Source organism: Crinia signifera, chromosome 5 (genome assembly GCF_055691185.1).
Source record: "Crinia signifera chromosome 5, ASM5569118v1, whole genome shotgun sequence".
Taxonomy (NCBI): Eukaryota; Metazoa; Chordata; class Amphibia; order Anura; family Myobatrachidae; genus Crinia; species Crinia signifera.
The window spans coordinates 6038-33357 of NC_139221.1; the positions used below are offsets into that span (position 1 = coordinate 6038).

The following is a 27320-nucleotide window of genomic DNA, read 5'->3' on the forward strand; positions in this document are numbered from 1 at the left end:
TGACTTGTGAAGGGAGCACAGCTATGGGCACTCTTTGCTAACCTCCTTGTTTTGCTTTAGTGGGGGCCCCAAAGCATATGTCTGCACCTGGGCCTACAAGTCGCTAGTTCTGCCATTGGCTTTACAGTGCATTATATTATAATACTTACCAGGCTTATTCTGTGCCCAGCGCTGGGCTTTCCTAGCCCTGCAGACTGACTGCTGGGGCTCTTCCCTGGGTGGTGTTGAGAAAGGGTAACCTGATGCTCTGCCACACAGGGAGGCCAGCTAGTCCAGTCTCCCTGTATGCAGCACTCCACTGCTTTCCCCCCTGGTGCACAGACACTTTTCCCTACCTCCAGCACAATCCAGGTAGACCCTTTCAATGGATACCTTACTCCAGTCCATCTGCCAGGATCACTTTGTCAATAAGGTGGGGACTCCAATACAGTGATGGAAGGAGTTAACCTTTTGCTGCCAAGACAGTGGTCCAGGATGCATCACTCTGCCTGGCAGTGCCATAAACCCATCTCAGCCTCTGGAGGTGGTCTGGGACTGCAACACATCTCCCAGTATGGCAGCACTGCCTGGGAACCAGCTCTCCTGACCGGTGCAGCAATACTACCTACCCTTGGACAAAGAGAGCTGCTGCTGCATAAAATGAAAATATACATTTAAAAATACTCGATGCCTAATGTCGATAATACAGATTGAATTAGTGACCTAGCACCCATTGTCTCTTTAAAGATGGAGCCACAGCACGAGGATTAACACCTTCAGTGCTGCAGAGGCCATCTTCTTCATGTGGGACGAGGACTTTGCCCACAGTTGCAATCACTGTCACATCAACAATGGCAATAGAGCAAAAATCTGCAGAACACAAAAGTATTCCACAAAGGTAAATTTTATTAAAAGACAACAAGATTTATATGTAACTGCTTCAGTATAAGAATGTCTACAGAAGTGGAACATTGTACAGACAAAACATTAATTAGCAACACTGTTACGAATGAAATAAGGACTGAATTCTATTCAGCAGGCGATAATGCAGTCATTTTTCAGTCTTCTCTTTTACCCCGGGCCCACTCTTCCCCGCAGACTTTGCTTTACCAGGACCACTTTTTTTTACTTCTTTCTTTTTACTTCCACTAATTACGGTCTGAAATTTTTGTTTCTTGACTGTAGTCCCAGCTATGATCCCCCATTTTTTTAAGTTCACACTTTTTTTGTTGGGTTTTTCTTTCGGAGGGACTTTTTTCATAGACTTATTTACCTTCACAACGTCTTTACGTTTTTTATCCTTGACAACTTCTTTCTCCTTTACCACGATGTCTGGGAGTTTCTCCGGTTTCTTACCCTCGCCATCTGTATCGGTTTCACTGTCTCCCTTAGATCTCTTTTCTTTTGACTTACTCTTTTTGTCTTTAATATCTTTTGTTTTACATTTTTCCTTGATTAGCCCGAGTTTCTGTCCCTTAATCAAAGGTTTCTTTTTTACTTTTTGTACATCAGATGTTACTTTCTTCTCGCTGAATTTTCTCTTCTTGGGCACATTGTCTTCTCCCAAGCTGGATTCACCTGCATCCTTCAAACTTTTTCTTTTAGTTGCAACTTTCTTTGTCCCCAAGAGGATTTTTCCCTTGCTCCTGATCTGGCAGATCTTTACATGGTTTAAAAGTGATTTTTGGAAGAGGAATCTCTTTCCACAATGTACACATGGAAAGATACCATCATCCCCATGAATAAGTTTGTGACGGACAAGTATCTTCAACCGTGTGAATCTCATTCGACATTTTGGACAGGGAAATGGTTTTTCTTCAATGTCAGTCTTTTGCTGCTGCTCCACATCTTCTTTGTTGCTTGGGTTTTGGTCAGGATTACAGACCACGTCAGACTCAGAGTGCACTTTACTATGGACAGAGAGCTTTCCTTTGCTGGAAAAGAATTTCCCACAGTCCTTACAATGAAAAGGATGCTCTTCCATGTCTACACCAGGGCTCACATTCAGCTCATTGCTGGATGATTTGTGCACCTTACCATGAAGCACAAGACTTGCTTTGGTGGAACATATTTTATCACAATCTTTGCAACTGAAGGTCTGTTTCTCTAGGTCAACTTTGAAATTCTGCTCATTGCTGGAGGAAGACTTATGTACTTTAGAATGAAGGACCAAACTAGCTTTGCTGGAGAAGGCTACATTACACTCCTTGCAAATAAAGGACTTTTTAAGAATGCTATCACTGCTGGTTGACTTGTGCACTTTAGAATGAAGAACAAAACTGGCTTTGGTGGAGCAGACTTTATCACATAACTTGCAAATGAAGGTTTGGCTTCCAATATCAGCTTTGGCGTCCAGCTTTTTCTCACAAAAGGATAGAGACTTGTGCACTTTACGATGAAGAACAAGACTGGCTTTGGTGGAGCAGACTTTGCCACAGTCTTTGCAATTGAAGGGCTGTCCCTGCAGGTCATCTTTGAGAGCAAGATTCTGGTCATCACTGGTTGGTACCCTGTGTGCGGTGTGCAGCTTGATATGCAGAGTTAGACTGGCCTTAGTAGAAAATGCTTTATTGCATTTTTTGCAGTGAAAAGGATGTTCTTCTACATTCTGTTCTTGGCTAATCTGCTCAGAGCTGGATGCCACCTTATGCACCTTCCGATGAAGAACAAGACTTGCCTTGGTGGTGCAGACTTTGTCACAGTCATGGCATTTGAAAGACTGGGTCTGCAGATTTTCTTTGCAATCAGTATTTGCCTGAACACCAGGTGAAATCTTAGAAGCTTTATGTATTTTACGATGGATGTAAAGCCTCGCTTTGCTAGGAAACATTTCTTCGCAATCCTTACAAGAAAAGGGACATTCTCCAGTGTGAAGACGTTCATGCACCACTAACCTCTCCTTTTGCTTAAAACTTTTACTGCAGATTGAACACTGATATGGTTTTATTAGTGAAAGTTGAACATTTCTATGTGTGTAACGATGAATAATCAGGCTGCCCTTTTGCCGAAATCTGCAAGGACAGTCCGGACAAGCAAATGGTCGTGTCCCTGTGTGTACACGCAGATGGACACCAAGATGGTTTCTCCTAGTGAAGGACTTGTTACATTCTGGACATTGAAAGGGACGATCTTCAGCATGGGTATTACAGTGAACATTCAAATACTGTTCTTTAGAGAAGCTTTGTGGGCATTGTGAACATGTAAATGGCTGGTCCTCAATATGACTTTGCTGGTGACTGATCAAAAGATCCACATTTGTGAAGGTTTGGTTACATTCTAAACAATGGTTTTCATCCTCTACTTTAATTGATACAGGAATAGTTGATGAGGTTGAACTAGGAATATAAGGCAAAAGTTGGTCCTCTTCAACTTTAATAATGTTCTTTTCTCTATACAAACACTTCCGGCCTTGTTTATGCACGCCACCAAGTTTTTTCTGAGGATGGTTTAGCCCTGAAGAATCAGGTTCTTTCAAACCTTGAAGCTGTACATCATCATCATCATCCTTGGGTAAAACAGCAAGATCCGTGAAAATACTGCTTTTGTCATCAACAACAGGAGACAAGTTATTACTATGGTCTGGTTCTGAACTGGTGCGCTCAGGGTCTTCTTTTACTTCATGGTCACTTTTAAGATCCTCAAGACAAGTCAGGTCTTTCTTTTTTCTAGGTTTTCTTTTAAGACCTTTCACTGCCAACATGTTCATCCATTTAAGGTCTTTCTTGTGCTTGGTAATAGATTGGAATTTTTTATTTTTCATCTTTGGCTGCTTGACTTTAAGTGGAAGAGAACATTTGTTTGGACTGTCGTCACTGGATAAAACATTATCCTCATCAGCAGGAAAGCCTGGTTCTTTGCTGTGCAGTCTACAGATACGACATTTCTTTGACCAACGACCAGCTCGTCTCTTTTTCTGCAATCGACAACCACAAGACTCACAAAGTATTGCTGTGTGGCTCAACAGGTGAAGATTAAGGGACCTATTACATTTAAAGGCCTTGCCACATTGCGGGCATAATCGTGGCTTTTCCCCATCTGGCAGGCTCATGCTCTGGTCACTTATCTGTTCATCTGAAGAGGATTCAGTATCTTCTTTCTTACAGATCTCATGCTCATTTTGAGGAGGCTGCAACTCCTTGACAGATTTTCTTGCAGGAGTCTCTACACTATCTCCCAACATCAACTCAGGTTTAGTCGTTTGCGTTTCAGACTCTACCAACTGCTGCTTTTTAACCTTTTTTAATGATCTTTTTAGGTCATCAGTTAGATCTTTCTTCAGCTTGTTTCTTGGATCTTTGTCACCGTCCTGTGATGAATCGGACAGGTCAAATTGTAGTTCCGTTTTCTCTAGTTCAGCTGGAGGTGTAACCATTCTGTCTCTAATAAGCTTATGACAATGTTGACATTTTTTCACTGACTGCCTAAGTCCAAATCTGAAGCTTGCATCACAGGTACAGTACAGGGATTGTGTGCCAGAACAAATTTTCTTGCGCTTTTTTAGCACGGAGTGGAACAGCTCAGCTCCTCTCCTCACTTTTACATTCTGTAACTTTGCTTTGCGAAATTTACCTTTAGTACATGGTTTCCGGTGTGATTTTGCAGTGCTTGAAGTATTTTCATTATCCTGTAGCTCATCCTCCGGTATTATACTCTGGTTGTCAGACAGAGAAGTTACAGGATCCTCACTGTCGGACTGCAGACTGTCCTCACCTCCACTTTTCTCACCCAGAGATGTTCCTTCACCTTTCTTTTGTTCCTTGATTTGTTGAACACACTTTTGGCACCGCCGAGGAATCCGCCTAGTTTTATACTTTAGTCTCATTTGGCAGCCACATGTTAAACATTGGGGTAATGTGTGGCATTTCATGTGACCTGCAAGAAGTGCAGGAATTTTAAAGGACTTATCACACTTATGACACTTATATGCTTTTTTAGAAATAGGATCAGGTTCTTCTTGTTTAACTGAAACAGATGTATTATCCAATGATTTAACAGAATCTGATATTTCTTTTTGCATATGCCCTGCCTCTCGTTTGATATTACAACTTGAGACCTTGGACAATACATTTTCATTTTCTGCTTTACTAGAAAGGTCTGTCTGCAGCACTTGGTGTAAACGGTCGCATGTTTCTTGCTTCGCAAAGTTCTCCTGTCTCTTTGCCAACAAACGGCACTTAAAGCAGAGTGGTGACCAAATTAATTCTTTCCTACTGCGTCTCACCTTTCGGCCACACTTCAAGCATTGTCCTCCAACTCCCAACGATCCATCAGACATTTTCACATCAGATAAATCCTCTTGAGAGTCACTTTTTGTCAATGGTGGACCTTCTGGTAAGTCATGAAATACAACTTGGCTCTTGCACAATGAAACAGAATCTGATGCTTCGCTAATGGAAGTCTCAATATCCATTCTTGGTACCACAGACTTATTAGGTTTGCTCAATAAACTACTTGATTTTTCAAAATCATCTTCCCCATTGTTAATCTGGCAGCTCATTCCAGAGTCACTTAAAACAAGGTCAGCACTGGACATCTGATCAGTTTGTATTTTCTCAAGTTTTTCATGGGACTGGTACTCATCTAAGTTCATTTCTTTGCAATCCTCAATAATTCCATCACTGGAACTGCGGTCTTCTGACTGACTTAAGTTCTGCTCTTCAGGACATGGGGCCTTTTCAGCATCTCCAGTTACTTCAGTTTCAACGTTTTTCTCGAATGACGATTCACTATTAGAGCCGCTTTCAGGAAAGGTAATCTGCTCCTCAACAACTTGTTCATTCATTAGGTTTCGGTTTACAGGGGACACAGGCTCTTTAGCTTCATCATTCTGGTCACATCTTAAACTTCGTAAAAAATCTAGTTCCTGTGTAGGTGGAGTTTTAGGAGCTCTCTCGGATTCTGCATTTTGATCAATTAAAATATTTTCTGCATCTTCACTTGAAAATGTGGTTTTGTAGCCATTCTGGGGTGCACCACTTAAGAGGACCTCTGGACTTTCTTTGTGACTGGTCAAGGATGAAACACTTTGGACTTCATAAGGAAGTGACTGTAAGCCCTTGTCTGCATTCTCTAAATTTATATTTGGCTCTGGTTCTCTATCACAGGAATCAACTGACCCCATGTCAGGGCATTCAAGTAAACTGGAAGACTCATTCTCATGAATTACCTTCATAACTTCATGATTTACTGGCGACTCCTCATAGACATTTTCTCCTTTAGCACGGTCATTACACTCATCTAACACACTTAGAGCATCATAAAGATTCATGTTAGGAGTAGACAGTTTATCCTTGTTAACTAGAATAGGTAAAGACGATTTCTCTATGGATTGTAGATCTTGAGTTTGCATATTACTTTGTTGATCAAATGAGTGACTTTGCTCTAGTTCTCGTACAAAAAGGTCACACTTTTCAGTCTCCATTTCATCAATGACATGGTTACTACCAGAATCTTCATCATCTCCTGGCACTATGTCCTGTACCAACATAAACACAGATGGGTCTTGATCTGGTCTTTCTTCAGTACTCACTCCCGGTTTCTCAGTGGTTAGCAAGCTCACGGTGGAGTCTAGTTCAGTATCTGCCACATCTCTGACTTTCTGATTACTGGTGGGATTATCCTTAGACAATTCATCATGACTTGATAGACTTAGGGCTGAATCTTTCTCATCAGTGTTTATTTGGTGATCAGAGATTTGTGGCTGTGGATCCTGATTGAGGTCAATTTCATCTTTCTCTGGTGGTTCAGGATTACCCAATGAGCTTATTTCTAGATCCATCTGGTTAGTGTTGATGTGATTTACTGTATCATCTTCTCCCTGATTCTGCTGTAATGGGCCCATTTCACTTTCCAGTTCAGGAGTACTAGGAACCTGTGAATCATCTGGTTCATTTAAAGGACTCTCTACCATGTTATGAACTACATCAATGTCTGTTCCTTTTTCTGATACAATGTTTAGTTCACTGGAGTTCTGGATTTTCAGAGGAACTTCTAAGTGTGTATCTATAGGAGAGGTTTCTCCCTTATTAATAAAGTCTTTCTCAGTGTGGTACGATAAGCCATTATCTGTCTGGTCGGTGAGAAGGGGTTCATCCTTCAGTGTATCTTGTTCCATTAAAGAGGTTTTCTTTTCAAGATCACTGCTGTCCATCGGCAACAGAGTATTGAATTTGGGTGAGCAAACCCGAGTGTCAATTTCAGAAAGGGAAACGTTTTCACAGAGATCTTGTGTTACATCAGGGTCTCTTGGAGCATCTTTATCCTTCAAATAGGAGCTCTCATGTGAACTGGACTGAGTCTCACACTTCCATGTTGTCCCTTCCTTCAGAGACTGTTCATCTGACTTTGCTAAAGCAAGATCATGCTCTCCTGTATTATTTTCTTGTTTTTGGATCTCTTGTTCATGGTCCTCTAGATTTGTTGGTCTACTGTTCGGATCATAATATACGTCTTTTCCAGATTCAGAAGGTTCCTGCTGTGTTCCCTCAGATGGTGTTTCATGCATCACACGGTCAGGTTTTATATGCCTAGCGGAGTGGGGAGACTCATTTTCGGTTTGCTGCTCATTCAGTTCTGATAAACATTCATCAAGATGACTCTGTACGTTTGCCTGTTCATCAGTATCCAATAAAGGCAAGTCTTTATTCTTACATAGAGCAGTAAGCAGCTCTTCATCCACTCTAGGTGACCGTTTCTGGTCTTCCAGCTCACATGTCTCGGTCTTACTGTTATCGGATATATGGTCCTCACTAACTATCTCTGACAATGCATCCCATTCTGGCAAGCAAATATTCAGGTTGGTCTTCAGGTGATTTTTGTCATTTTCACATGATGGGTCCATCTCCTCACTATCCTGATTCATATTCAGTAAAAATCCCATTTCATCCACTGAAACCTCATTCAACAAAGACTGCTCCTTGTCGTTGTCACACATCAATGCTACAAGTGTGTCAGTAGCACATTTATTCTGAAGACCTTTCTCCTGGTTATCAGTACTAACAGGGGTTTCAGGTGCTACCGATTTGTTCAAAGTAGAACTGCTTTCATCTTGTAAAACAGATGGTACATTCCATTGTTCATGTTGGTTTAATAGATCATCAAAAGGTATTGTATCCAAAGTGTCCAGCTTAGGTGAGGTATCCATCTGATATTTTTGGCCAGTGCCAATATCAGGGTCATACAGATTTACCCCTTCCACAAGGGCACCTTGTGCTTTGCTTTCACAATCTGTCTGCAGTTCAGTAACAGACTGTCCACTGTCATTTATAAAAACAGAGTCAACAAGTTCACTAGTATTGTGATTTTGTAAAAAGTCCTTCTGGCCAATACTTGGAGGTTTCGAGAGAATATCATTAGAGGCATTCTCTGGGATCTCAGAATTAGTCTGATTTTTGAGCTGTTCATGAATTGGAACGCCATCTGTGTCCAAATTAGAGGATGCGGGTGCCGTGGGCATAAAAACCTTACTGAAGTGTAAAAGTTTCTTAGGAGAACTGCTGCCACTTGTCATAGGTTTGATGTTGCACAAAGGCAGATCCACCTCCATTTCACTATCATGTACATGTTCTCCAGATTCACATTCTTTTACTTGGGATAACAAGGAAGGTTGGGAAGCAGTTATGACAGGCACCACCTTCTGGTCAGTAGTATCGATGGTACGGACATCCTGTGCATCAATATTCTCCAAAGAATTTGTATGTTCTTCTACATTGGGGATTATAGGCCTCTCAGCACAACGCTCCTGCTCAGGATCACCAATAGTATATGTATTAAACACCTCACTTAGTATCTCAAGTGTGTTTCCAAAGGTATCCATAAGGTGAACGGTGGTGTCAGAAAACTTTGATATTCTCAACTCAAACCGGTTCTTTTTCTCAGGAGCATCCCCTCTCTGGTAAGCAGGAAGAGCGGTACCGTGGTAGCGTCTGGTGACACACTCATGGGGGGTAATAGCTTGGCAAACTTTTCTTTCGCTTCTAAATTTCACTATGGAGTTCAGGAGCTGGTCAGATGGTTTGTCAGGAGTGGGTGACACATGATTATCATCTGATACAATGGATGAGGTGGCCTTGCTGCTCCTAGTTGATATGACTCGACAAGGTGTCTTAGTGACTAGTGTTTGGGAACCCCCATCTCCGTGGCTTCTCTCGTGCATTTGCAAGAAGACTTGGTGGTGGAAGCCTCTTCCACAATGCATACATGTGAACTGTTTTTTTGTCACGTGACTCTGACGGTGACTGTTAAGTTCCAGTTTAGTGTCAAATGTTTCACTGCATTCAATGCACATATATTGTCCAGTGTCACTTTGGCTGCTTTGAATTTCATGGTCTGGTAAAGATACAGATTCAGGAACAAAGCCGTATCTCTTTGACGATCTAGTGCTTCTGCCTCTTGCATCCTGCATGATACCGGTATATTGTGGATGATCCTGAAAAGAGGCCACAAGTTATATCTCAACTCATTCAAGAGTCATGGCATAGTTACAGATAAATATAAAAAGAACGTTACTGAATAGATCATGGTATATGTTTCTGCAACAGCAACTTTGATAAAGGAGATTTAAATTAAGTTGTTCAGTTAAGGAGTACACAGTACTTGAGTAACCGTTCATGAAGTAAGTCAACTATAAATGCTAATGAGGAAAGCTAAGGACTAAAAATGAGTGTAAACATTGGGTGCTACGGTGTACATGGCAGCAGCATCGGGCCATAAGGCAGATCTAGGCTCAGCATCCCATTAGGACATATAACCTATCTAGTATCATACTTACTCCTCACACAGCTCCAAAAGCTCCAGACAATCCCTCCAATGGTTCCCTCACGGTGAGTGAAGCTAAACGAGAAAAGACAGGACATGATTACCCATTAGGGTCAATCGAATTACAAGGCACAAAAAGGAATATGCCAGCGTCATACAGGTCATAAAATAAATTCCTAGAGGGCCAATTTAGAATTTTCTTGTTGCTTGAGCAATTTCTTCCTGCTAGAATATCCGCTTCTCAACTGCATAATAAGTAGAGGGCTACAGGTAATGGGATATTCAGTGCCGGAGAAGCCGGCCACACGACCATCTATAGTGGATGTGAGCACTCATCCTGCAGAGCCGCTACATGCGCACAATTTTTTTAAATGAGACTTTGAAATTATATTTGATCAAAAACTATATTAAAAAAATAAAATAAAGTACAGTTTTGGAGAAAAGAGAAGACACAGAGAAAGAGGAGCAGCTGTATTATAGGAAACCCCAGCGAGCGTCTTCCCAACAGCTTCTCATTTCTACTGTAAGCCATCCCATGGAGTAGTTCTACAGATATGGGACATATACACAGCTAATATATAATCAGCTAATTATGTAGCAACTACTCAAAGCTTAAAAATACGCACATGGCCAAGAGGTTCAGTTGCTCAGTGCGGACATTAGAATTGGGAAGAATGGGGATTTAAACGACAGGTGATGGAACGATTGTATGAAGTCAGGGTGGGTTGAGCATCTCATATACATTAGTATTTGGGTTTTTTCCCACAGAACAGTTTGCAGACTTCACAGAAAATAGCATACCAAGCAAAAAAACAGAGGTAAGCAAGGAATAGCCAGACAGGTGCCTGCTAACGGGAGGGTCAACCCATACAAAGCGCTCCCACACCGGTCTGCAGCCATATTGAAATCATGACAGAGCAATTTTCATGTTTCTAAACATTTATGCAAATCTCTCAATACGGAGATAATTAGTAGTTGGGTCCCAGAGCGGCACTTCGGCCGTAATAGCTAGTCCCAGTGCCTGATCCATATTGTAACTATACCGTACATTTACCCCCACAACATGGAAGGAGACAGACTCTGGAATAAAAGTTCTTCTTCATACTATACTACAGTGCTGGTTTGGTCTCCTCCCAGGTCGTGCGGGCAAGTGTATTGTATGCATGTACAGGTGCTGCGAATACTCTCCGGATGCACTGTGTAGTCTCCCCTCCCCCCCCCCTTTTAAAATGTATTTAATTTATAATTATATTTATGATTATTTATTTGTATTGGTACTTCAGCCCCAGCGCCAAGCTGAGGGAATGGCATCCTGAGGCACATTTTCCCAAATATGTTCTTGTTGGACCCTTTTTTTAACCATTAGAGTGACATAATAGAATCTGTATCAAACCAATTATATAGACCAAACTTTGCGGTGAACAATTATTTTTTTTCCCTTGGGCTGCCCCAAAACGTTGGTGGATTGTTCCATGTGTTTCTAAATATACGCTTTGAAAAGACCTTGGAGTGCCAGTCTTCTTTTCCACCCTTATCCTACACCAGGACGGGCACCCAGGGCAGTATACCCATAGGAGGGAGTGCCGGGCCGCAACAGTGCAGCATCAAGCGGGGATGAAAGGGGTGGGGGGGGGGGGGGGACACAGGACATTAAATACATTCCATTGAGACATTATACACATTCCATTGAGAGAATTTACACATCACTTGCGGGGATCACATGCCCACCGAGCTGCACTGCGCCTAGGCAGCTATCCGCGGCACGAACTGGTCATTGCAGCAAGCCAGGCTGGTGTGAGCATGAGCAAAGACATCACAGATTATAGCAAGGACAGTACAGTGATCACACGGGAGACATGGGATACATATTGCGGAGTGCACAGCTCCTAGGCAGACATTTGCGGTGCCATCTTGAATACAACCTGGAAATGCCCCAGGTAAATAGTCTGCCGCCAATTATGAAGGAGTTTGCGCACTAATAAGCGCTAGGAGCAATGCTCCCAGTATATTCCGCAGTAAGCTGCCATACTATAAGGACTGTCATTAGAGGTTACATTATGGACCATGCATTAATGGCCGCAGGTTCCGGATCTCAACCACTGTACAGTCTTTGTAGGGGTCATGTGTTGTCAATAGCAACATATCAGCACATGGAGACCAACTGCGCAGCGCACCCCCCTCATACGTGCAAGGCGCAACCGCACAGCTCGCCCCTCATGCAGGCCAGACGCAACCGCACAGCGCATCCCCCCTCATACGGGCCAGACGCAACCGCACAGCGCATCCCCCATCATACGGGCCAGGCGAAACCGCGCAACGCGTTCCCCCTCATACAGGCCAGGCAAAACCGCGCAACGCGTTCCCCCTCATACAGGCCAGGCGAAACCGCGCAACGCGTTCCCCCTCATACAGGCCAGACGAAACCGCGCAACGGGTTCCCCCTCATACAGGCCAGACGAAACCGCACAGCGCATCCCCCTCATACAGGCCAGGCGCAACCGCATCCCCCCTCATACAGGCCAGGCGCAACCGTGCAGCGCATCCCCCCCATTCAGGCCAGGAGCAACCGTGCAGCGCATCCCCCCCTCATACAGGCCAGGCGCAACCGTGCAGCGCATCGCCCCCCTCATACAGGCCAGGCGCAACGCACCCCCCCTCATACAGGCCAGGCGCAACCGTGCAGCGCATCCCCCCCCTCATACAGGCCAGGTGCAACCGCGCATCCCCCCTCATACGGACCAGACAACCACGCACCGCATCTCCACCGTCATACAGGCCAGGCGCAACCAGTTAGCACGCCCCCCCCTCATATGGGCAGCGCATCCCACCCTCATACGGGCCGGGCGCAACCCGTCACCCCTCATACATGCAAGGCACAACCAATTGCAACTGTGCAGCGCTTCCCCCACACACTCTGCACCATCCTCTGTACCAGAGGCAGCTGCCTCCTGCACCCCATCACCGGATCTCCCCTCCCGCACCCCATCACCGGGGCCGCACCCCCAGCACCGGATCTCCCCTCCCGTCTCCCCCCAGCGCCGGTCAGGCGCCCGCACCCCCAGCACCGGATCTCCCCTCCCGCACCCCATCACCGGGGCCGCACCCCCAGCACCGGATCTCCCCTCCCGTCTCCCCCCAGCGCCGGTCAGGCGCCCGCACCCCCAGCACCGGATCTCCCCTCCCGCACCCCCAGCACCGGATCTCGGGACTAAGTAAAAACCGGACCCGGATAAGACACCGGAACGCCGGACCAGACATCAAACTCTGCATTCCGGAGCTTATAGTGTCTGGTCCGAGGGGTGTCCCATGCGGGGGGTGTCTTGTCCGGGGGGATGCCTGTGATTGCTCACACCAGGGACATGGGGAAGGGGAGATTACAGCCTCCCCGTGTGGTCTGGACCGTTCCAGTTTTTATTACACCCCCGGACCATGCGGTGAGGCTGTATTCTCCCCCCTCTCCTCTCCCAGGTGACAGGTGCGAGAGCAGCCCCATCAGATGGAGCACCCCCGGACAGGACACCCCCAGACCGGATACTACAAGCTCCGGAAAGCAGAGTTTGATGTCCAGTCCGGCATTCCGGTGTCTTATCCGATTCCGGATTTTACCCATACCCCCGGATCTCCCCTCCCGCACCCCCAGCACCGGATCTCCCCTCCCGCCTCCCCCCAGCGCCGGTCAGGCGCCCGCACCCCGAGCACCGGATCTCCCCTCCCGCCTCCCCCCAGCGCCGGTCAGGCGCCCGCACCGGATCTCCCCTCCCGCACCGGATCTCCCCTCCCGCCTCCCCCCAGCGCCGGTCAGGCGCCCGCACCGGATCTCCCCTCCCGCCTCCCCCCAGCACCGGGCAGACATGGCGGGTACGGTGACGCTATTACCTCAGAGCCTCGCTGCCTCCCGTAGTAATAAGACGATTTCTCACTGAAATCCGGAAGAACACACGAACGAACAATCTTATCAGCAGATCCCACAAAGGATGCCGGGAAAAGACGTAGTGGGCGGTGCTACACCTGTCATGGCGACGAGTCCTCCACAGAAGCATCCATCCGGCGCCATTGTCTTGAAGACCAAATGATATTAAACAACAACAAAATGGCTCCCTCAGCGGGTTCTCGTTCCTCGCAGTGTCTGAGAGTGAGGTGACTGCATACCCTCCAACATTTTTAGGGCAGAAATCGGTACACATACTGAAAGGGGCGTGGTCATGGATAAAGGGGGCGTGGTCACGAATGTATACTGCCCATTTTTTCAGATATGTGTCTTTAAATGCAGGAGAAGAGGAGGGGGGGCAAGCCATGTTGGAGGGTATGCAGTAACAGAGCCCTGGGGGGGCATATGTCAGCCTGCCCCCCGGTCCAGCACCTGATGCAGCTCATGTCACATGGTGGCTTGGAGGGCTGCTGGCATATAAAATAAGTATATTTAATATGCCAGCAGCCCACCAAGCCACCATGTGACATTAGCTGCAGACAGCAGGTGCGTCACACATGGATAGAGTCCTCTGAAGAGATAATTTAGTTAAAGTACAGCCTGGCTGAGCCACCGTCACCTACTTGCTGCACTGTAGAGACTGATGTGCAGTCAGTCGGTCCAATGCTGTCGAGATCCTTGACGCGCGCCAGGGCTTGCCACCGCACCCCCTCTCCCTCAGGCAGCTTCGCCGCGCTCTCAGTTTCTCAGTCTGCGCACGCACAGACACTAGTGATGCCTGAGACGAGACTTTCCCCTGAGTGCGCAGGGTGAGTGCACTGAGCGGTGCCGGCGCGTGACGTCATGGCACCGGCCCACAATGCACTCATGGGAACGGAGGGGTAGAGGGGAGAGCCGGCGCACTGCAGCACACGGAGTGGGGCCCAGGAGCTCTGCAGCCAGGAATAATCAATGATCAGATTAGCGGCCCACAGTGAGTCAAAAAAAGCGGTACATTTGGTACAAACTATATTTGCCGGTACAGACTGTTAAAAAACGGTACTGTACCGGCAAATTCGGTACAGTTGGAGGGTATGTGACTGGTGAGACTGGAGAGACAAGGCTGGAATCAGCTTCTTCTTCACAACATTCAGCATTACAAGGGTTAAATGAACCATACCTCACAACTTTTTTTTTTTTTTTTTGAGGTTTTTGCAGGATTTATTGGAGAAGAGTGCGATACGTGCAGCAAAAAATACACATTTCAGGACGAGACCTGCAAGCCCCTCCAGGAAGCGTTTTCCACGCATGAATTATTTCAGCACGTTGGTGACAATTTGTGACTCTCTTGTGTGTTTTTTAGAACACAGTGACTATTTTATATGAGAACTACACCAGCGCTAATTGATCAGTTTTATCCCTTTTTTGCACAATATCCATACCAGGTGGTCATTGAATGTCACCTTAAACTGTTTATAAGCTGCTTTGTGTATCGTGCGCACCCAATCACTTGGTTCCTTTCTTTGCTACACAATATCTCTCATTCAATTTACTTTGTGATAAGTGCTGCAGATATGTTCTCATTTCGGGACATTAGAAATCAACTTGTGAAAAACACATTCTCATCACAAGATGAGAACATCAACATAAGTGATGAAAACCTAGGATCTGTTTTTTTTTTCAAATTGGAATCAGTAATGTTGAGAGAGAATAAACTGTGGTGGGAGGTAGTAACATTGGAGCACTACCTAGCCTCTAAAATTGTCCCGAAAGGGTTAAAAATATCTAAGCCACCTTCTTTCAACTCAGCAGATGAATCTTTTATTAAAGATTGGAATAACATTTTAGATACATGTTCATTCTCCCTCATTGACCTCATTATTAAGGAAAGAACTAAGTCCCTAAAACTTCTTAATGAAGAGATTGTGGTTTTACAGGAGTCAGTGAAACCGTTTAAAAAGATAGAGGACTTTGGTATGTACGAGGAGTCCTTATTAGATAAAATAGGGAAAAATACCAGAGAACTACGTGAAAGAAAGGGAAAAAAATTCCTTAGGGACTGTAACCCGTTAAAAGAACCAGAGGCTCCCAGACCACCTACTGCAGATTTTAGAAAGGCCCCTCCGGGTAGAAAAATATTTACTCCTCATAATAAAAATTTTAGAAAAGCACCGACATGGAGGAAAAAACATCTTAATTTACAGTTAGAGGATAGGATGCAGATACCAGTCTGGGAAGGAAATAATACTAACTACCCCAAACAGTACCCCACCAACAAACGAGATTATAGACAAACTAATAATTGGCATAAAAACAGACCATTTAAAAATTATAATATCTGGGAGACACCAAGACGCACATATCGTAAAAGGGAAGATGTTAGAGATGATTTTAACCTTGAAGTTAATAATCGATACTCAACCCTTGAGAGATATGAAGAACAGCCCCATGCTGAGACAACCCCTTTTTTAAAGAGGGACCGTCAGAAACATTGGAGGAGGTAGTTAATACACATCCTCATAAAATTACTAAAAGAGGTAAAAGAGGTGGAGCAATAAAATTGAATACTAAAAAGAAAAAGAGGAAGAAACAGAGTATCTGTAATATAACCACTACTTTGAAGGAAAGTAGGAATACTAACGAAGGTAAAATCTTTAATTTATCTGGTCGCGAACTTACAGACACAGAAATTAAAATCCTCCAGAAGGGTTTGAAATTTGCACCTTCTTTCAAACCCAATAGTTTTGATTTATTTCTGGACATCCAGAAATTCATTCGAAAGTTAACCATTAAACGGTTTTTTGAATCAAGAGATACTGTTGATACCGTGCCCTCCTCTAATGTTTTAACACCTTTTAAACCTGTTTCTATGTTTTACCCAACACACTGCAGGGGGAGTTTTTTGGATTGTTTTAACAAGGTGGTCACGGATGAAATTAATAAAATCTTAAACAGAGGTGAATCCAAGTATAGTAAAAAATGTAATTTGACTAAAAAAGAATTTGAATCCTTGGAAGCCCTTAAAGAAGACAAGTCGGTAATCATAAAACCTGCCGACAAGGGTGGTGGTGTGGTTGTCATGAAAAAAGAATTATATATGGAAGAGATAAGTAGACAACTCACCAAAGATGCAAGAAAAAGTGGACAGAGTACCCTTCACCAGCGCTTCAATAACAATAAAAAATATATACTTCCCCTTTTCACAATTCGAAGGGGGGGGGGGGGGCAGGCTATCCTCAGTAGTCAGAGATGGTTAAATCCATATGTGGAGAAAGAACATAATCATAGTGTAATACAGTTTAATGATACATTCAACACAAGATACATAAAATTTCCTTTAAAAGCAGGCATAAAAGATTTTTCCACATGTACTTTCAAGGGAAAGACAAATTGGGCACACAAAACTTTCCCTTGAAAGTACATGTGGAAAAATCTTTTTTGCATCATTAATGTATCATTAAACTGTATTACACTATGATTATGTTCTTTCTCCACATATGGATTTAACCATCTCTGACTACTGAGGATAGCCTGCCCCCCCCCCCCCTTTGAATTGGGAAAAGGGGAAGTATATATATTTTTTATTGTTATTGAAGCGCTGGTGAAGGGTACTCTGTCCACTTTTTCTTGCATTTACCTATCTGGGGTGAGGAAGAATACCCCTATAGAGTGCACATCCCAGCTGCCTCCTTTTGCGCAGACCTTGGTCCACTCACACTTGTGTTTCCAACTCACCAAAGATAATACATACAAAAAATTAAAAGGTGACCCGACGATGCGAATAAGTAAAGCCTTGTTGGAACTAACCACACAAGCGCTTGCAAAAAATGTCATCTCCAAAAAGGAGTTTGAATTTTTAAATATAAAGGAACCATCCGTACCATCCTTGTATATACTCCCCAAAGTCCACAAAGATGCCATTAATCCCCCAGGGAGGCCTATTGTATCAGGGTGTAACAGCCTCACTAGTAACCTCTCGGCCTTTGTGGACTATTATTTACAGCCACTTGTGTCTAAAACTAATGCTTATCTTAAAGACACGGGCAATTTACTCCGTAATCTCAACGAATATGAGTGGCATGAAGGGGACATTCTTTGTAGTGCCGATGTGAGCACCCTATATACAATCATCCAAAAACAACAAGGCCTACAAGCTGTCTCCTTTTTAAATTTGTCCACATTAAACACAGATTTAAAAGACTTCATCTTGGAGGGGATTGATTTTATCCTTTCTAATAACTACTTTTACCATGATGGAAGTTTTTATCTGCAGTGTGTTGGGACTGCTATGGGCACCAAATTCGCCCCCAGCTACGCCAACCTGTTCATGTCCTATTGGGAACATCTTAGGATATGGCAGGGGGGCGTCCTGGAGGCGGGCCTGGTGCTCTGGCAGCGTTTTATTGATGATATTTTCTTTGTATGGAGAGATGGTCAGGAGAGTCTTTTAACTTTTTGTAATGCTCTTAATTGTAATGATTTCTCTATTAATCTGACTTTTAGTACTAGTCCAGTGGAAATATCGTTTTTAGACCTTACAATTTATATTGAAAATGGCAAGGTCAATACCAAAACCTTCAGGAAACCCACGGACTGTAATGGGTACATCGAGACAACTAGCCAACACCATACCAATTGGTTAAAAGGAATTCCATATGGCCAATATACCCGTATAAAAAGGAATTGTTCGAACATAGAGGTATGTAAAGAACAAATAGAAGAAGTCTCAGAGAGATTGGTGGCAAAAGGTTACACCCCTGAAGTTTTAAATATAGCAAAAAATAAAATTGAAAATGTAGAAAGAAGTGACCTTTTGAAAGAAAAATTACCTAAAGAGACTACAGATGATAAATTTCAATGGGCCTTCATTTCACAATTTAACCAATTTCATTCTAAAATTGAGACAGTTTTTTAAAAAAAACTGGCATATGATTAGACAGGACCCTATTCTGGATAATATAATTCCAGACAAACCGATTTTTATTTATAGAAGGGCTCCTTCGCTTAAAAACCATCTGGTTAAGAGTACCCTTGATGTCGGCCCCAGACAAAGTATCAGGACTAAGGGATTTCATCGCTGTGGTGAATGCCTGATGTGTAGATCTGTTAAAAGTATCCATCGCAAGATGACTGAATTTGAAGTTAAAAATAAAAAATTTAAAATCAATGAATTCATTACCTGCCATTCGAAAAATATCATTTATTTAATAGAGTGTTCATGTCACCTTTTTTATGTTGGTAGGACCAGTCGCCAATTAAAAGTCAGACTTGCAGAACACGTCTACAATATCCGTAAGGGATTGATAACACATACCCTTTCGGAGCATTTTAAAAAAGAACATAAATCTGATGAGTGTTGTATTATACATTTTTGGGGAATTCAGTTAATTACCCCACGTTGGCGCACAAGAGATTTGGATAAGAGACTAGCACAGACAGAAATGAAGTGCATCTATCGTTTAAACACCCTTGTCCCAGAGGGGTTGAACGCAGAATTTGAACTGAAGCACTTTCTGTCTTAATTCTAAATATCTTAATTATGCTAACAAGAAAAAACGTGGGGCGCAAGTGGGCAAACAAGAATATGAATTTTAATAAAACCACATACATATAAAATCACAATGCATACATAAATTAAAAATGAAAAATAAAAAATGCAAATAAGAAAAAAATCGTGGATATTTAAATATCTCTCAACACACAAATGGTATCACTGTACCACAATTGGGGGTACTGAATGTGCACAAAGTAGCGTAAACTCTCTTCCCTATTTTCCCGTTAGGGGGAAGTATTGTGGAGTGGATTTAAACCGGTAATTTGTAGATGAATATCCACTATTGATTTATACCATATGGATTTATGTTACCTAGCTAGTGTGCACACTAAACAGTCCACAATGTAGCACTTGCTCTTTCTGATAATTATCAGTGTAGCTGCGTGGTGACAGGGCTTCTGTTATGTTGTTTAGAAACAGTGTCCGTCCTGTTGTCACAGTCAGTGATCTCTTACCGCTCCGTGGTGTTGGGCAGCGGTGACAATCATCCAGCGGTCTGGTGCAAATATCAGCGTATGCTGTCTCAGTCTCTCACAGCCGTCCTACGGTGTTCCTGGATCAGCTGGTCAAATGAACCCGACAGGAGCCGCCTCTTCTCCGTTTGTCTCGGCTGTTGGAATCCCCACACAGCGCTCTGCCACAGCGTCTGTGGTGCCGATGGGGGATCTGCGGCTTGAATGGAGAGGTGCTCCCGGTTCTTTGCAGAAAGGTAACGTCGGGGAGACAAGGCAGCAGCACTTCAGACCTTCAATTGATCAGTTAGTAGAACTGAAGGTCTGAAGTGCTGCTGCCTTGTCTCCCCGACGTTACCTTTCTGCAAAGAACCGGGAGCACCTCTCCATTCAAGCCGCAGATCCCCCATCGGCACCACAGACGCTGTGGCAGAGCGCTGTGTGGGGATTCCAACAGCCGAGACAAACGGAGAAGAGGCGGCTCCTGTCGGGTTCATTTGACCAGCTGATCCAGGAACACCGTAGGACGGCTGTGAGAGACGGAGACAGCATACGCTGATATTTGCACCAGACCGCTGGATGATTGTCACCGCTGCCCAACACCACGGAGCGGTAAGAGATCACTGACTGTGACAACAGGACGGACACTGTTTCTAAACAACATAACAGAAGCCCTGTCACCACGCAGCTACACTGATAATTATCAGAAAGAGCAAGTGCTACATTGTGGACTGTTTAGTGTGCACACTAGCTAGGTAACATAAATCCATATGGTATAAATCAATAGTGGATATTCATCTACAAATTACCGGTTTAAATCCACTCCACAATACTTCCCCCTAACGGGAAAATAGGGAAGAGAGTTTACGCTACTTTGTGCACATTCAGTACCCCCAATTGTGGTACAGTGATACCATTTGTGTGTTGAGAGATATTTAAATATCCACGATTTTTTTCTTATTTGCATTTTTTATTTTTCATTTTTAATTTATGTATGCATTGTGATTTTATATGTATGTGGTTTTATTAAAATTCATATTCTTGTTTGCCCACTTGCGCCCCACGTTTTTTCTTGTTGGCTTTTTGGTTTTTGGAGGCTGGCAATCCTCCCACGTGGTTGGCTGCAGGACAAACGAGACACACCCCTTCAGTCTCTAGCGCCTAAGACACTTTTGTTTATCTATCTTAATTATGCTGCTATAAATCTCTCTTTATTGCTGCTAAACTTATCTCATCATTTCTAAAATCAATGTTTTTATATATATTTTTATATATCTTTATATTACATCTCTTAGTGCTGCTATAAATTATATCACATTCATCATTGCTGCTATATACTATTGCTGCTATATATTCTATTATTACCTGACCATCTCTCTAATGTTTTAATGTATTTTAATGAAATGACACTTTTTTATATTTATGTTTATCCTATTTTTTGATACTATAACCCAATGTATATGATTCTGCATATATTGTATATCCTCATATGCTGAAGCGTAGTTGGAACGCATCCGCATTGTGAGGTGAAACGCACAGCCATGTTTTATTATCTGAGGGGCGGAAGTGTTCATACCCGGCATCCACGTCACCTGTGATGCGCACCGCCTCGATTGGGTGATGCGCACCGCCCTATTTGTGACGCGCGCCGCATCTAGAGGTGGGACACACGGCCATCTCTTACTATAGCATTGTGGATAGCGCGTAGAAATACGTGCAATGACACTCGTTATGCACCTCCTATAAACAGGTGGAACGCACGGCCATTTCCTAAATAGTGATTGGCCAGTATGAGTTTTGACCCTTATCATCTCCTGTATATAAGGAAGTAACATACTGTTAGTTAACACGCTACTGAGGAAGGACCTAGTGTCCGAAATGCATTTGGCGTTTGTTGCCTAACTTATTCAAGGACCCACGGACTCTTTGTGCTGACATTCAAGATTCCAGCTCACCCCAGCTTCCGGACCTGGTGGTATCCTGTCTCTTGGATTGTTTCCCTGGCACTCCAGTCCCGCTTTTGAGCGTTTTATTGATGCTTTTATTACCCCTACCAATTGTAAGTGCACATCCCCATTAAACCATATGTTTTAAAAAGTTATGCACTATTATTTCTTCTTTTGTGTCATTTCATATCCTAATTGGGAGGACGTTATCATTGGAGGATCCTAATTCTTTGTGAAATCCTACCCATTGTGGAACCCCATTGGTGACAATTTGTGACTCTCTTGTGTGTTTTTTAGAACACAGTGACTATTTTATATGAGAACTACACCAGCGCTAATTGATCAGTTTTATCCCTTTTTTGCACATAACGTTTGTCGTTGACGATGCAGATGAGGGACATCTACCGGCGTGAAAAACAGCTTTTTTTTTTTATTATTTATTTATTTATTTTTTAATTGAGTAATTTTTATTATTTTTTCACAAAGCAAACATAACTACAACTTAAACTAGAGAAAAATAAAAAAATTAAATTTAAAATAAAAAAATTAAATTACAAACATTTATATGACTATCACAAGATAATCAATTATATCTTTACAGTAACAATATATTATTTATGGGAATAATATACATTTTCTCTTGTAATTACTTTAAGCTAAAAGAATCATATTCATATATTAACTTTTAGAACACCGCAAACATCAATTATCCTGAGAAACCATAAAAGGCCACAGTATTGAATATATAGATATAAAGAATGATTTGTATAACCCCAAAAAAATTATTGACAAAAAAAAAAAAATAAATAAATAAAAAAAAAAAAACACAATCAAAAACACAACCTTAATTAATGAATTGTTGTGGGGATGCATATTTTGAAGAAAGCCATCGACACCAAATACGATTAAATTTGGATTAGTCTTACGAGTTATATATAAATAGCTCTCATGCTGCACTGTAGCATTAACTAAGGAAGTTCAGGCCTTCAAGTCAGGTCCCGAGGGAGCCATCCAGAGTCTGGCTAAGCAGACTTTAGCCAACGTACATAGATTAATTGCATACTGCCTAGTATAGGGATCGCCAACCCGTCGCTCGCGAGCGACGGGTAGCTCCCCGGGTGGTAAGTGGTAGCTCGCCTGACCTCTTGGCGGCAGGAGGTCAATGTCGCAAGAAAGCGACCTCCTGCTGCTCCCCTTCCGTGCAGCGGTTGTTGCTTGGCGGCAGGAGGTCACCGCCGCAAGAAAGTGACCTCCGGCTGTAAAGTTGCTCACTTTGCAGCCAGAGGTCACTTTGTTACTGCGGGCGGGATGTACTAACGGGAAAATGCGGTAAAACACCCGTTTTACAGCATTTTCCTATGTATCAATACCCGTCCGCAGCGTTTTCGCTAGGCAGGGTATCGCCACCCTCTGGGTGGCGATACCCTATAGAAGCCTATGGGCTTCTTTCGCCGCCCGCCGTCCGACGTCCGCGCGCCCACCCCCTCCCGTCCTCCTGTGATCATCTCCTCCCCCTGGTGTCACAGCCGGCAGGACATCCGGCTTCAGGGGGGAGGAGGAGACGCAGGGGGACGCTGGCAGCCGCCAGGAGGTGACGGAGACCCCCGCAGCCAACATCACAGGTATCGCGGGGGTCTCCGTTACCGCAGCCCGATGCTGGCCGCATATGTTAGTACATATGCGGTAGCATCGCGGCGGCTGCCGTGCGAAGGGCGGAGGTGTATGTTGATACATCCCGCCCTGCGTGAGATCACTGGCCGCGGCGCGCCTTCTGCTACAGTTGTAGAACACATGCTGGTGCTGCACTCCATCGTCGGCGCTGCTTCACTGGACAGCGGGGCAGCTCCCAGGGCCTCCTTCACTACCTCCTCTCCCCGGCAGCAGCAGGAACAACAATGGTGAGTTGTTCTGCTGCTCGGAAATTCATTGGGGCAAATGTGTTTCTGGCACCGGGGGCATATGTATTGCTGGGATTGTGGCACTATTGGGGGCATACCTGGCACTTTTGGGGGCATATGTGTATCAGCCACTATTGGGGGCATACCTGTACCTGGCACTATTGGGGGCATACCTGGCACTATTGGGGGCATAACTGGCACTGTATTGGGGCATATGTGTATCTGCCACTATTGGCAACACACCTGGCACTATTGGGGGCATACCTGGCTCTATTGGGGGCATGTGTATCTGCCACTATTGGGGGCATACCTGGCACTATATTGGGGGCATATGTGTATCTGCCACTATTGGGGGCATACCTGTACCTGGCACTATTGGGGGCATACCTATATCTGCCACTATTGTGGCATACCTGGCACTATATTGGAGGCATGTGTGTATCTGGCACTATTGGGGGCATACCTGGCACAATTGGGGGCATATATGTAAATCTGGCACTGCACTATTGGGGGCATATGTGTATCACACCCCCACTTTCATTGGCATGTGGCTACACCTATTTTTTTGGCGCGTGCCTATGGCACGCACACACAGTACCGCCAGAGTATTTATTTACAATGGCACCAAAATTAGGCAGCCATTGTTTATCTGGCACTGCTGCGGGGCATTGTGTTTATGGCATTAGTGCGGGTATTGGTGGCATTGTGTAACTGCCACTGCTGGTGGCATGTGTATATATGGCACAGCATCTGTTCAGAGAGGCTGGGGGCATGGCCTTTGGCACGTGCCGATGTCCCTTATCCTCTGCCTCCAGCGTTGGGAGGTATGTATTCGGCATATTGGACATTGCAGTGTGTGGCATATCGTGTCTGGGGCATTGTGGTATGTGGCATAATGGGCCTTATTCTGATCGGTGCGGCCCGATCAGAAATATGCGGTCATGTCCGTGCAGGCGAATCCCCGCCTTCCATACGGATCGCCACCTCCGTCCGTATGCGGATATGTGGCGGTCCGCATGAAAGTGGACGGGGATACGCCTCCTCCATGTTGGGAGCAGCCCCTGCATTCGATGGTCGCCGAACATCGAATGCAGGGCCGCACGCTCCACCATGTCCCGCCACCCAAGACCACACGGGCACTTGTCCGTGTGAAATCATGTATGGGGGCGGGCAGCTGACATCCGGCGATGTCAGATGCCCGCCCCCTACACACGCGTCACGGCTTCATTACCATGCATACGCCCCGCGTTTGCATGGGAACGCCCATGAAACGCGGGGCGTATGCATAGGGTAATGAGGCTAAGTAGCCCCTCACGCCCCCCTACGCCCCCTGTGCGGCGTATAAAGAATACGTGCGGCGAAATCGCCTGCACATGCGCAGAGTGACCTCTGCACATGCGCAGACGATCAACATCGGCGGGACGTCCGCATGCGGTAAAATCCGCACCGATCAGAATAAGGCCCAATGTGTCAGGGGCATTACAGTGTGTGGCATAATGTGTAAAGGGCATTATTTGGTCATTAGGCAGATTTCTTTCTTTTTTTTATTTTAGTAGCTCTTTGGGTGGCTTATTTTTCCGCGAGTAGCTCACGCCCCAAAAAAGGTTGGAGACCACTGGCCTAGTATGTTTATCCAGGACATCATCTCCAGACACCCCAAGGCAACAAAACTTAGGTGTTAGACTACTCTGGGGAATTCCTGTAACGGTCATAGCTTGTGTCACCTGATCCCAGAATGGTTTCACCATCGGGCAGTCCCACAATAAATGCCAAAAGGTTCCTGAGCTACCCTGACATTTAGGGCATACATCTGAAGTCCTCCCACCAAATTTTACCATTCTAGATGGAGTCAGATAAGTTCTATGTAAAATGAACAATTGAATTTGCTGAAATCTAACCGAAGCAGTAGATTCCTGAGGACAAGCAAGTGCCTCACTCCATTCGTCCCCAGACAACCTACCCACTTCCATTTCCCATTTCGGCTGTAGACTTGGTAAGTCAGTGGTGTGATGATATGTTAGAAGGAAGGAGTACATGCTTGAGAGAATATGTTTAGAGCCTAATTTTAAAAGGAATGTTTTGAGTGGACAGTGTCGAATAACTGGTGGACCCTGAGGGAATTGTAAGGACAAGGCTTGTCGAAGCTGTAGGTACCAAAAGAAATATGCAGATGGAATTCCAAAATCACTAACCAACTGAGTGAAAGATTTTAAAACTCCGTCATGATATAACTGACCCATAGATATCACTCCTCTACCACCCCACACCACTCAAGGCTTAAGCGAGGAAAGTTTAAATAGCTTAAGAGAATTCCATAAGGGAGTGTCAGGATCGATGTCCCGAAATTTCAAAAATACATGTATTGCTCTCCAAATTTTCAGAGCCTGAATTATAAGTGGCGGAGACTTACGAGAAAAGGTGTTACCTAACAGAGCCTGGAGTGGTGTATGTCCATTCGACATTTCAGAAACCAAAAGACTTGGAAGGGAGTCTGTAGTGCATTCCTGGAGCCACAGTCGCAAATGAGTCATCTGTGCCGCATAGTAGTACAACCTGAAATTGGGTAGTGCCAGGCCACCAGACGCTTTAGATCTAGTAAGCACATCTAATTGTATACGAGGCCTTTTGTCCATCCAGATCAGAGAAGAAATCATGCTATTAAGTTTCTGGAAAATAGAATTTGGTAGATAAATTGGGGCCTGATGAAATATATATATACCGGAATTTAGGTTGGGCTATCATTTTTATTAAATTTACTCTTCCAGTAAGTGTTAGAGGAAGTTTACGCCACACCTTAATTATATCCTTCAAATAAGAGAAAAGGGGCATAACATTCAATGAGGCATATTCCTGCATATAATTAGAAACCCACACACCCAAATATTTAAACAAAGTAACCCACCGTAAAGGGAGAGAGATAAGTGGCACATCCAGGGGGCCTACCTCTAAGGGGGAGAATAGAGGACTTTGTCCAATTGATAGTAAGGCCAGAGTATTTCCCAAATTCTTCAATTACCTGAAGAACCACAGGCATGGAAGCTGAATAATCCTTAAGGAAAAGCAACATGTCGTCTGCGTACAGTGCGACAGTGTCAACTCGATTATTTATTTGAAGGCCTGAAATTTCTGGATGTGCCCAGGTAAGGCATGCCAGTGGTTCAACAGCCAAAGCAAAAAGGGCCGGAGACAGTGGGCAACCCTGCCGGGTACCCAGAGAAAGAAAAAATGGAGCAGAAATGTAACCATTTACTGATAAACGTGCAGTGGGTTTAAAATAAAGTAATTGGATCCATTTCAGAAAGACCGGTCCTATCCCCATACATCGCATAACCTCCCAAAGGAATGGCCACTCCACTGAATCAAAGGCTTTTGCCGCATCCAATGATACAATAACAGAGGAGGACTCATCCCCATGAGAGGCCTGAAGATGCGAATAAAGACGTCTAATATTAACTGAAGTCGATTGCCCCGGCATGAAGCAAGTCTGATCTGGATGTACCACCTTAGTTATTACCTTATTTAGGCGTATTGACAAAATTTTGGCCAAGATCTTCGCATCAGTGGGAATAAGAGAGATTGAGCGATATGCATCAGGAAATTTAGGGTCTTTCCCAGGCTTGGGTATCACATTTATGACAGCCTCAGACATGGAATCTGAAAACCTACCCTCCTCTCTCAAGCTATTAAAGAGATCTAAAAACCAAGGACCAAACAATCTAACATGTTTCTTATATACCTCTGCCGGAATGCCATCGGAACCAGGAGCTTTACATCTGGAAAGGAATTAATTGCAATTTCAACTTCCTCCAAGGTAAATGGAGCATCTAA

At 44.3% G+C, this 27320-nt stretch overlaps 1 protein-coding gene across 1 annotated transcript; it reads right to left on the reverse strand.

Moving 5' to 3' along the window:
* Positions 1-867: 867 nt before the first annotated feature.
* LOC146079838 (uncharacterized) lies at positions 868-13826 on the reverse strand. The gene is made up of 3 exons (XM_083186475.1): positions 13612-13826; positions 9749-9810; positions 868-9406 (listed from the first exon to the last, which is right to left on the reverse strand). The coding sequence occupies exon 3, from the start codon at positions 9380-9382 to the stop codon at positions 1031-1033; it is 8352 nt and encodes a 2783-aa protein (XP_083042601.1). The 5' UTR covers positions 9383-9406; positions 9749-9810; positions 13612-13826; the 3' UTR covers positions 868-1030.
* Positions 13827-27320: the final 13494 nt, after the last annotated feature.

Coding starts and splice junctions, on each gene's coding strand:
- LOC146079838 (XM_083186475.1), bottom strand. CDS start 9,382: ATGCAGGATGCAAGAGGCAGAAGCACTAGATCGTCAAAGAGATACGGC.